General features: G+C 37.9%; 2 protein-coding genes across 7 annotated transcripts in view; one reads left to right on the plus strand and one right to left on the minus strand.

Moving 5' to 3' along the window:
- LOC134227513 (putative uncharacterized protein DDB_G0271606) overlaps positions 1-12,261 on the minus strand; it is a 441,623-nt gene that overhangs the window by 401,940 nt on the left and 27,422 nt on the right. The gene's annotated exons all lie outside the window — the stretch shown is intronic.
- Positions 1-12,261, plus strand: part of LOC134227514 (sex peptide receptor) — a 138,511-nt gene that overhangs the window by 108,380 nt on the left and 17,870 nt on the right. The window contains exons 5-6 of the mRNA XM_062709067.1: positions 6,165-6,226; positions 7,086-7,208. Of these exons, the coding sequence (XP_062565051.1) occupies positions 6,165-6,226; positions 7,086-7,208 (185 nt within the window). The remainder of the gene's footprint in view (positions 1-6,164; positions 6,227-7,085; positions 7,209-12,261) is intronic.

A 12,261-nucleotide genomic window follows, 5' to 3' on the forward strand; every position in this document is an offset into this window, starting at 1 on the left:
GCTTTTTCTACTGAATAATTCATTTTCACAAAATAAAAATTCAATTCCTTTTATTTTTATTTGATTTTGTCAGAGACATTACAAACAATCACTCTATTTTTATCTATTATTTTAACGTTTATACAAATTATTACATAAACTAGAACATCAAAAGGAACGTTTTTATTCATGCAGTGTTGTAAATTTGTAATAGAACGAAATGGCCAATTCATGTCTTAAGCACTTTATTTATCTTAAAATCTGTTAATCTGATGCGAAGTTTAAAAATAACAAAACACAAGACAAAACCTGTTGATCTATTGTAGAATAAATAGATTGTTTGCACTGTAAACGGAAAATTTTGCATAGATATAACCATTGCTCTTTTCCATGAGGGAGATAATTTTCAGAAAGTAAAATACACATTAGGTAAATCAACTGTACACTACTTCTTAACAACTAAACCAACGATATCTACTGCATATGATTCAGATCCATATGACATATGAGTGTCGAAGTTATTTTTCACTATAGAGAATAATCTAAAAAGAGGTAAAATGGCCCTATCGAAAATGTTGTTTAAATATGTCCCACTTGCCCCATGTATGTTAAAAATCAAGGGAAAGTGAAAATTGCAGATTTTGGCTTTAATCAAAACTTTTAAATCGTTTTTGATGTCACACAATTATTTAATTGCTCAAAATATTCACTTTCCACATCAATGACGAATTTAGGAACGACTATTTTGTTGAAAATCCATTGAATTAAAATAAAAGTGATAGATTTTGCCGTTAGTTTAAAGTCATGATTGAACAATACCATTAGTATGGTGCCGCAAATGGTTTTGATTTAATTTTTTTGTGTCAGGCGAATTCGTTGATAATTCTGCTTCATCTTTCTAGAACATTGTTACCATTAAAAACGTTCACCGATTAATCGGCAGCCATAGTACCCACTTACCCCGTATTTTCACTTGCCCCGGGGTACCTTATAAAACCTTACAATTTTGCAAGCTTTTCTTACAATACATGTATAAGAAACAAACAATTTCGCATATGTTCAGTTAACATACAGATTTTGGCAGGTTCTTATGCAGCATTGTTCGAAAATCTGGCATGCGTGGGTTGGGTGTACTAAAATAATATTAACCAAATATTTCAAAAACTCTTTCCGTAAAAATATGGTTTAAGGCAGCAATCAGCGTAATGCTCATAGAATATGCGTGTCTTATACAATAGGCGTGTTTTCCAAAGAACCAAATGTTATTTTTTTTTTTTCAAATAGGTTTCAACTGATTACTACAAGTCTTGCCTTGAAAAATGGCAAATCACGAAACTGGAAACAATAGACATCTATCATAAGACTAGTTTAGTACTATTCCATTAAATTCCACCCGTTGTAATGTTTACAGATTCGTATTTCGACCTCAACTGTAATGCTGTCTTCATTATCTTGTACTTCTTATTTTCCAAGTTCGTTTATTTGGTAGGCTCACGCGTGTATAACACTTTACGGAGCCATGGTTCTTTGTAATATATACAATCAATATCATTTAATTTTTCAGTTAGTAAGAGAGGGGTAGAAGCCAGCGTAGAAGCGTGAAGAAAGAAAAAAAACAAACTATTAGATTTTGATATCAGAAGCACAAAGAAAACTATAAATGGCCTGCATTTAGACCACATCACGATCTGCCAAAACACCTCGAACTTCCCTGAAGGGTTGTTTACCTTACTCTCTGGTGGCGTCATTTTCCGAGCAGGACCAAACTACGTGATCGATGTCATCATAACCGGCTCAGCACCTACATAAGTTGCTATCGACAAGGTTTATTCTGTACAGATGTGCGTGTAGTGAATAGTGATTGGACATAAGCCTCGACATCACGCGAATGAAGCCCCGACATAAGTCCACAGCTCTTTACCACGCTCGCCCAGAAACTTTTGGAACTATAGAAAATAGCCACCGTCCAAGTTCGTTGTGTGTCCAATTTCTTTGCCAACTTTGAAGAGTACTCTGACGGACTAATGGGAAAAACTCGTTGCTCGAGAATTGTCTATCATAAACCTCACCTTCCTGTGCGCCCACCTTTTCCAGCGAGTCCGCCTTCTCATTGTCGTAGATTGAGCAGTGAGAAGGGACCCAAACAAAGGTAATCTTGAATGATCTTTCGACCAAATCACGCATCTGCTCTCTTATGTTTGTAAGAAAGTAAGATGCGTGCTTAACAGGTTTCATCGACCGGAGTGCCTCGATAGATGATCATTCCAATTGACATGTTCATATTTTTCAGAAAAAAGTGAGGGAATAAATATTTGTCGAAGATGATCTGGTATTCCTTGAATAGCATGTTTCATGGACAGATCGTATACAATTGAGGAACTGTCGTTGCTGAAGTGAACTCGAGGGGGATTATAACGCGGAAGACAAAGATCTGAAGAAATGTAGTTGAGATAGACTCTAAAGAATCTTGAACGACAAGTCAGTTCAAGCATTTTATCGAAGTTATCTAAGACAAGTGTGTTACTTGTTCCACATTTGATGAGTATTCTAAGTGAGAGCTCCCAGTAACGGTGCTTTAAAGGAGTGACTCCAGCAAGCACCTCCAGGCTCATGTTATGCGTTGAATGCATACAGCCAAGGGCAATACGCAAACAACGATGCTGAATTCGTTCCAATTTGATCAGGTGGCAATCAGCTGCTGAGAGGAAGCAGAAGCAGCCATACTCTAAAACAGAGAGAATAGTCGTTCTATAGAGTTTGATGAGGTCTTCCGGGTGAGCACCCCACCACGTTCCAGAGATAGAACATAGAAAATGGATCCTTTTCCGGCATTTTTGTATCAAATACTCAATGTGGAGTTTCCAGGTACATCTGGAATCAAACACGACCCCAAGGTATTTAGAAGATAAAGATTGGTTGATGTCATCATTTAACAGCTTGAGTTTCAGTTGAGCAGGATACTGCTTCTTAGTAAACACAACCAACTGAGTTTTTTGCGGTGAAAACTCGATCCCTAAATATCTGGCCCAAACAGTCAGATTATCTAGGGTAGTTTGCAATGGGATGGACATGGACCTCTCAGAGAGACCACGGCATCATCTGCAAGTTGTCTGAGCGTGCATTGTCCTTCCAAACAATTGTCAACATCTTTACCATAGAAATTATAAAGCAAGGGACTTAAACATGATCCTTGGGGAAGGCCCATGTAACTATTTCTGGAAGTTGTCAGAGTGCCGAGTGTGAAGTTCATTTGTTATTCTGACAACAAATTGTACAAGAAATTATTAAAAAATACGGGTAGTCCATTACTGTGCAGATTGTCTGACAGTACTTCAATGGAAACTGAATCAAAAGCGCCTTTAATATCCAAGAATACTGAAGCCAATTGCTCCTTGTGCGCAAAGGCCAGCTGTATATCTGAAGAGAGCAATGCTAGACAATCGTTTGTTCCTTTACCTTTACGAAATCCAAACTGAGTATTTGACAGTAATGCATTTTGCTCGACCCAATGGTCGATTCCTGAGAGGATCATTTTCTCCAATAATTTTCTCATGCATGATAGCATGGCAATCGGTCGGTATGAATTGTGATTAGACGCTGGTTTCCCAGGCTTTTGAATAGCTACTACTTTGACCTGTCGCCATTCAGGTGGCACGATGTTGTTGTTTCACTACTCCATGAAACAGTTGTACAGGTCAAGTAAACGACTTTTTGCGATATCTGGAAAGTTTTTCAGAAGATTGAATTTGATGTTATCACAACCCGGAGCAGAGTTATTCGATGAAAGAAGAGACATAGAAAGTTCCAGCATTGAGAATGGTCCACCCAAAGAACCGGGATCATTGACTGATTCTCGAAATAGCGGTTCTGCTGGTACGGAATCCGGACAGACCTTTTTTGCTAAGTTGAATATCCATCGATTGAAATATTCTTCACTCTCGTTGGTGGAAGTGCGGTTCCGCATGTTGCGGGCCTTTTTCCAAAGTGTTGTCATTGAGGTTTCTCGCGATAGTCCCTCGACAAAACGTCGCCAGTAGCTACGTTTTTTAGCCTTGAGAAGATTTTTGAGCTTTCTTTCAAGCCTCAAATATTCTTCGAAAAGCTCAGACCTTCCGTATTGACGGAAAGCCTTGAAGGCATAAGATTTCTCAGAATACAACTTAGTACATTCATCATTCCATCCAGGAGTGGCTGGTCTTCTTATGACAGATGTACTTGGAAGGCGTCGTTTCTGAGCTTTTAGTGCGCTTTTTTTTAATTAATTCGGTAAGGAATCGATATTGATCCAGCGGTGGAAGAACATCAGTTGATTCAATACCAATATTTACCGCCGAAGCAAATTTTTGCCAGTCAATGTTCTTCGTGAGGTCGAAAGGAACATTAACTGGCTCAGATTGTTGATTGCTACTTTTAATTGTAGTAACTATCGGCATATGGTCACTACCGTGGGGATCTTTTATAACATTCCACGTGCAATCTAACGATAGTGAGTTTGAACATAAAGACAGATCAATACGGCTTTGTTGACCATTTGGACCTATTCGAGTTACTTCACCAGTGTTCTAAATATTCAAATTGAAATCGTCACACAAATCATAGAAAATAGGCGCTCTATAATCGTCATACGTTTCGCCCCATCCAATACCATGTGCGTTCATATCACCCGATATCAATACTGGAGATGATAGGAGGGAGACTGCACTCCAAAAATGTCGACGATTAATAGAGGCATTTGGAGGAATGTACTGTACACTGAAGCTCTGCAAAGATCTTTATTCTTCACATTTACATGGCATGCGACGTTTTTTAAGCAGGGACCAGTCGGAATGGGAATTCTGTAGAAGGAGTAGCATTTTTTTATCCCCAAAAGAACGCCACCATAATGATCATTCCGATCTTGGCGAATAATATTAAAATCGTGGAAGTTGATTTCGTCTTCGGAAGAAATCTTGTAAGGTACATCGGGGCAAGTTGAAACGGTTTTTTCAAAGTTGAAATTCGAAGTGCTGTAAAAAAATTACCCTTTGATATATTTTGAATTCGTTTGCGGTGTTTGCTAGTTCGGGCCAAAGATTATACATAAAAAATAAGTAACCCTAACAAACTTTTTTATAAATATTTTGTATAATTAAATTATTTTTTTATATGCATCGTTTCAACTTGCCCCGCGTATCGGGGCAAGTTGAAACACTGCGTTATCTACAGACATAAGGTAATTTTCAATATCTTCCACATAACTTACATATTCACATATGAGTTTTCATAACATTGAAAAAACTCTTCCAAACATCGGTTTGAGACCTGTTTCATTGGCACGTCAAATAGTTGGTTTGGATTTTGCAATGGGCGAAAAATAAACAATGGCAGGGATAGCTTTTGACAGCTGCAATCTTCCGGGAATGGCAGTCAAAAGGTGCGTTTAGGGGAGTAGCTTGTTGAAAAAAATAATCAGAGCCTTCGGTCATTTCCTATCTAAATTACAGCTTCCGTTTCAACTTACCCCGCATTTCAACTTGCCCCGGTGTACCTTATCTTGTACTTCTTGCTATCATATTATTATTAACAGATTCAAAAGAAAAGTACTTGTACTTTTTGTACATAATTGCACATAATTGATAAGACAATTATTTTAAGCTTTTGGTGGAATGTATTCACTATGCATAAGACGAGTTTGTACTATTTCATTCAATTCCACTACTTCATTGTACCTTTGACAGATACGTATTTCGACCTCAACAGTAAGTCCGTCTTCAGTGTCTCGTACTTGACTCGACTTCCAAGACGGCCGAAACACGTACCTGTCAAAGGTACAATAAAGTAGTGGAATTAAATGGAATTGTACAAACACATCTTATGACAAGTACATAATTGAACCAACCACGGAGAAGTTAGGCGCATTCTCCATGTAACTTTGTAGAAATTAGGATAGGGTAGGCTAATCTAGTATCAAAAGAGCTTGGTTCTAAAAACGGTAAAGCACTGCATTTCTACAGGCACTGCACTAATGGAAACGCACTGAAGTTACAATGGACGATGTCCATCTATTATGAACCGCTTCCGGCCTATAATTCGCATTAATGACTGCAGAAATGCAACGCTATTCTTAGAGCTTAGGCTATAGAACTCTACGCTGAACGGTAATCACTGAAATTAATCTATATTCCATTCTCCTTATGTTGTTGCAGCTTTTACCGGCAATGTTCCACACAGCGTCCGTCTGGCTAACGTTGGCACTGGCCGTACAAAGGTAAGTAATTCACTAAATTATTTGCCTGTCACCGCTGTCGCCGATCCATGAGCTGCATAGAGGGCAACTCTAGATGCCATTATGATCAAGTGGATCTGATATCCCGAGAACAAATAGCATCTCATTAAACTCATAAATAGTTTATTAAAAAAAACTTCACCTTGCATAAACTGTACTTGGATAAAATTTCGAATTTTTTAATAAAGTCTTTCCACTACTAGTGTTGGACAAAATACAAGGGCGTGCATGCTCGACTGTTAACCTTAGTGATCAAAATCAGCGATTTCACAACAACAACATACATTATCAATTTTCCTTTAAGCTCTACTCGGGATGCTTGCAGGAAGATGCTTACTTTTATCAACCATCAACATTGCTCCTCAGTTGCATTAGATACCAATAAACTTGAGTGCATCACTGTGGAAATAATTTGATTGCATTATGAACATTTAAACCCCTATCGGCTCATTTATGTAAACTAAAAAGATTGCCACGGACAATTAGTTTGTTATAGAGAGTACTTTATGTATGTCTCAAGTTTTCCGTAAGAAATTCCACATTTAAAAGATGAAACTTCTATGTGATTGTATTGTATATTCATTTCGCAAATCTGAGGTAGAACTAAACGATTCACATTCACACAAAGCCATACGGCATTCAAATGAAAGTGCAAACTTTAGAAAAGGCTTCTAAGCTCCTGACATTTTTCCCATAGTGAGCAAGACAAAAGAAACAACAAAACAAAGATTTCCAAAAACAATAACTCAGTATGTCGTCATCAACTTCCTAAGACGTTATTGTGCAACCCAGCTTTCCGCCACCAAATTGATTTTTCATTCTTTTCGCACAATGTTTGCAGGTACGTCTACGTTTGCCATGCCCCCATTGCCCGAACGTGGTGTACGATTCCCCGGGTGAAAAAGTGCATCGCCTACATTTGTATAGCAGCGCTAATTCATCAGAGTACCAGATTTTTCGATAAGTAAGTATAGAAACCATAAATAAGAGAAAAACTGAAAACTACTTGAAATTCAGCGACCGTGTCGTTATAAGGATCTTGCACTTGACTAACTATCAACGAGAACTGTTGACGATCAGATCACAGTTGAACAAAACTGCCCAATTTGTAATTTTTTGCAAACCTGACAGCAAAACTCGCTACTGAATAGTTAAATAAATATAATAGCTTTAGTTATATATGTACTACGTAATTCGTAATACCATAAAGTTACTAAAAAATATGAATTGCATAATCCGGTAAAGGTTATGGTGTTCCTCAGGTTCGTCATTTGATAAGAATAAAATAAAACAATAACGATGACAAGCCAGTTTTATATAAATTTTATCTATTCCACGGATATACTTCTATAATTGTGCAGTGATTTTGCATACTTTTTATGAAGGGTTGCTAGGTTGGTGTTTTTTTCTTACTGACTTTGCGCACCTAATGAGGATATTACTAACTCTCATCTTAGGCAAAACCAACGTTCATAAATTTGGGTATAATGTGATTGGCATAGTAATATAAAACTCTAATGTCTAGGGAGTTCGATAAAATTTTCAACCATGTCCTTGGAGCCACTCATCTTACCGCTGAACTGCGTAAGGCCCATCAAAAATAACTCGTCTCCACCAAAGTAAACGAGCGCTTCCGTACACTCAACGGGTAAAAACTTGGAGGTACATATTTCGATGATGATAACGGATGATGAATGGGTATTCTTACGTTACAAGTCCATAAAATTATCATCCTTCCCGCATCCAGACATTTCGGTAGACCGGCATTTTCCACGTGGTTTAAACATTCAACCACTATCTCCTGCCAAGCGTGTGGGTTTTCTTTGCGCTCCGCAGGCAAAAGGCTCATCTTCTGTTCGAGGACACTGCCAAGCCGAACAGACTTTTTTCTTCATCCACAAAAGTACACTCAGTGCCGACACATGCCTACAATTTCTGGGAAAACACACAGGAAAAGGATAATGAAGCCAAACAACAAAGATGTTTGAAATAAATTCAAGGTTTTTATTGCAATTTATTTTGCGGCGTGGGTTAAACTATGTGAAACGATGCTATTCAACTACATATTTCCTGCTCCGGTTCACGAAAACTAGTGAAAAGGGAATTCACCGGAGGCCAGCGCCCAAGCAAGGAATGCAATCTGGGGCCTGGTGGCGTGTATCAAAACGTTGTATTTTATCTTCCTAACACCCGTTGGGTAGTTCAAACAGACACAATATGGTCTGGCTACTGAACGATTCAGCTCCTCATTTTGTACAAGAACAAGAGTTCTTCGGCAAACATGCGCAACGGAATGTGGAATATTTTTCCATTGCCGATCGCCTATAGTGTCCTACCTCCACGGAAAGGGTGTAGATAGGGCTTCCATTCCCGGAAACGATTTCCCGGGAAATCATATTTCCCGGGATTCCCGATTCCCGGGATTTATGTATCAGTTTCCCGAATTTCCCGGGAAATGAGCATACTAAAATATTTTGTAATAATTGTCTTTTTTTTAATTTGATGATAACGGATTTTGGGGTATCAATTACATTTTTTACTAGCATCATCTAACTATTTATTTCACTTTTGAAGTTTAAGAATTCAAGTTATAACTGAAAATGTTACAGAATCATACGGTGCATTCCAACACGCATTGAAGAGAGGCGAGACAAACAACCAGTTTGTATCTATCGTTTGTTTATTCAGTAAATTCAAACGTCGGTAAGCGTTGTGAAGTCGAAATAAAAATTTAGTGTCTGTGGTGAAACAGCAGAACTATCAATGTTCGAAGATATTCAGGCAATAGCAGTGACCGCTTTGACAGGTTTGTCCTATTATTGTCAAAGGTTTTTAAGACTCATATTCCGAAGACTCGTTTGAATTTTGCGATATTTCGGAAATATTTCATTTGAGTACATTTTTTATAATATTGGTGGGCTAACAAATCTTGATGCAAAAACAGAGCTCTTTTTTTATTTCGAATGGAAGAATTCCATTTCAAATATTTCATTCATCTGCTTTAAATAAAAAATGTGTTCAAGTGGACGTACATGAATAAAAATGGTTTATCCTTCAAAGTTCACCAGAAGATTCTATGCACTAAAAAAATTCGTCGAGTATAAGAATACTTCATGTTAGAAATATTTTGGCGATAATAGAAGAGAATCTCTCGAAGCCGTCGTTGTCCAAAAACTGGAAAAAATGCGGATACAACCTGAAAAAGTTTTAAAAAAAATATGGAAAAGTAGCACATAGTGGAGCTTATCAGGACACTGCAGATCTTACTCTTGAGCCAGAGCAGATGCTGATACTTATGACATGGCGAACGTTTTGTAGAAGGAGTTAACGATTTTCGAACTGAACAAAAACTTTCTCAGGCTTTCAACAACTCTTTCATCATTTGAGGACAAAATAGCAAGCCGAATGTCGAATGTATATTTTCAAAACCATATTTTACGACAAAATTTAAACTACGATTTTTAATTAGTTTCGAGAGTTTTTTTTTATTTCCGGGATCTTGGGAAATCCTGGAAATTATTATTTTGTTTCCCGTTTCCCGGGATGTTGATTCCCAGGAAAAATGGAAGCCCTAGGTGTAGAGATTGCCTAGAGCATGATAATTTTACTCTTGTAACCTGAGAAAAAGCTTCTTTTGTTTTGCTCCCAATGAAATGCCATGTGATCCTTTTGTTGCAACAACTGAATGGCAATTTGTGATGCATCGCCTCGAAACTTTCCCAACCGGAACTAGCACAAAGCTCTAAGAAGTGTCCTCACGCAGCTTCCATTTCTCGATGTTATTTCATGGATGGGTTTTACAGCAGCCGAAACCAATCTAAGTTTCAGAAAATTTATGAGATGATAATGGTTTTGGGTACATAAAAAGTCAATTTGGCTGAGAAATGCCTGAGATATTGAAAAATCAAAACAAAATGACCCGAACACCTTAAGTATTAAGTTTTTTCTTCTCATGAAAATTCTACTAAGTAGGTTAACGTTCAGAAGCATAGTTATTGTAATTTGTAACTGCGTTTCGGGTCATACTAAACGTTAGGTCGAGAAAAGATAATAAAGGTACGAATTCCATTTTGTTTTTTTTTCTAATTTGACGAGTCATTGTAAGAATATGTAGGATCAAATATTGGAAGCCAAAACTCTTATTCTAGTTATTCGTTTCATTTATTTAGCTTACATTTAAACAGAAAACACTGAATCAACAATTTGACGCCACAATACACGGTTCAATGCTACATCTCTCCATCCTCGGTTGCAGCCCACACTCGTCAAGTCGTTCTGCGCTTGGTCAACCAAGCTTGCAAGTCCTCCTTGAGCATGGTCCAAGTCTCATGTGCGTAGAGGACAACCGGTCTTATGATCGTTCTGTACATGATGCATTTGGAGCGGGTGTGAATCTTTTTTGACCGCAGTTTCTTCAGGAGCCCGTAGTAGGCCCGACTTCCACAGATGATGTGCCTTCGTATTTCACAACTGACATTATTATCAGCCGTTAGCAAGGATCCATGGTAGACAAATTCCCCGACCACCTCGAAGGTATCCCCGTCTATCGTAACACTCGGTTCCGCCCACTAGCATGTACTTTGTCTTCGAAACATTCACCACCCGTCCAACTTTTGTTGCCTCACGTTTCTGGCGGGTGTACATTTCTGCGCCCTTTTCAAATATTCGGCCAACAATGTCCACATCATCCGCGAAACAAATAAATTGACTGGATCTGTTGAAAATCGTACCCCGGCTGTTACATCGGTTTAGAGTCATTACCCCAAAATGGAAAAGGAAAGAAGGAAGAAGGAAGAAAGAAGAAGGAAAAGGAAGAAAGAAAGAAAGAAGGAAGAAGGAAAAAGGAAGAATGAAAAAGGAAGAAGGAAAAAGGAAGAAGGAAGAAAGAAGAAAGAAGAAAGAAGAAAGAAGAAAGAAAGAAGAAGGAAGAAAGAAGAAGGAAGAAGGAAAAAGAAAGAAGAAGGAAGAAGAAAGAAGAATGAAGGAATAAGGAAGAAGAAAGAAGGAAGAAAGAAGACAGAGGGAAGAAAGTAGGAAGAAGATAGAGGATGGAAAAAGGAAGAAAGAAAAAGGAAGAAGAAAGAATAAAGAAGAATGAAGGAATAAGGAAGAAGGAAGAAGGAAGAAGGAAGAAAGAAGGAAGAAGGAAGAAGGAAGAAAGAAGGAAGAAGAAAGAATAAGGAAGAAGAATGAAGGAATAAGGAAGAAGGAAGAAGGAAGAAAGTAGAAAGAAGATAGAGAATGGAAAAAAGAAGAAAGAAAAAGGAAGGAAGAAGCAAAAAGGAGGACGGACGAAAGAAGAAGAAAGTAAAAGGAAGTAAAGAAGGACCACTCGTAAAATGAGGTCATTTTTTTTAACTATTCGGCCAAATGGCGTTCGGCCAAACGGCATTCGACCAAATGGCCTGACACTGTTACATCCGGCTCTCCGCATGACACCTTCTAGCACAATATTGAACAACAGGCAAGATAGTCCATCACCTTGTCGAAGTCTCCGGTGGGCTTTGAACGAACTGGGGTGTGCGCCCGAAATCTTCACACAATTTTGCACACCATCCACCGTTGATTTGATCAATCTCGTACATCCGGCTTTTCCGGAAAGCGATTCTTGTCTATGATTTTCCATTTTCCAGACAATATTTGGTACAATATTATACATTTTCAAAATAACCAAAATAAAATACATTTTTCCCGAATGGCATGTAGTTTTACAGAATGGCTAAAATTGTTTAAAAGAAAAACTAAGCACAAATTAAATCTTGTTTGAACAATCTTTTTGTGCCCTTTTTCTTTTTATGTGGAATTGTTGGCTTCTTTCAAATACTCGACGCATATTGATTTCACAAATGGTTATCGAATTTCGCAAGCGAGATAATGAAGATCAACACTGACTGTTCACTGCTTTTATTCTTGATAAGAGTAGTTTACACAGATATGTACTTCTGGATAGAGAGAGAGAGAGAGAATATCTTACGAAAAATGTGTCTTTCTGAAATTTAGATTTGAGGCCGTTGCTG

Source organism: Armigeres subalbatus, chromosome 3 (assembly GCF_024139115.2).
Source record: "Armigeres subalbatus isolate Guangzhou_Male chromosome 3, GZ_Asu_2, whole genome shotgun sequence".
Taxonomy (NCBI): Eukaryota; Metazoa; Arthropoda; class Insecta; order Diptera; family Culicidae; genus Armigeres; species Armigeres subalbatus.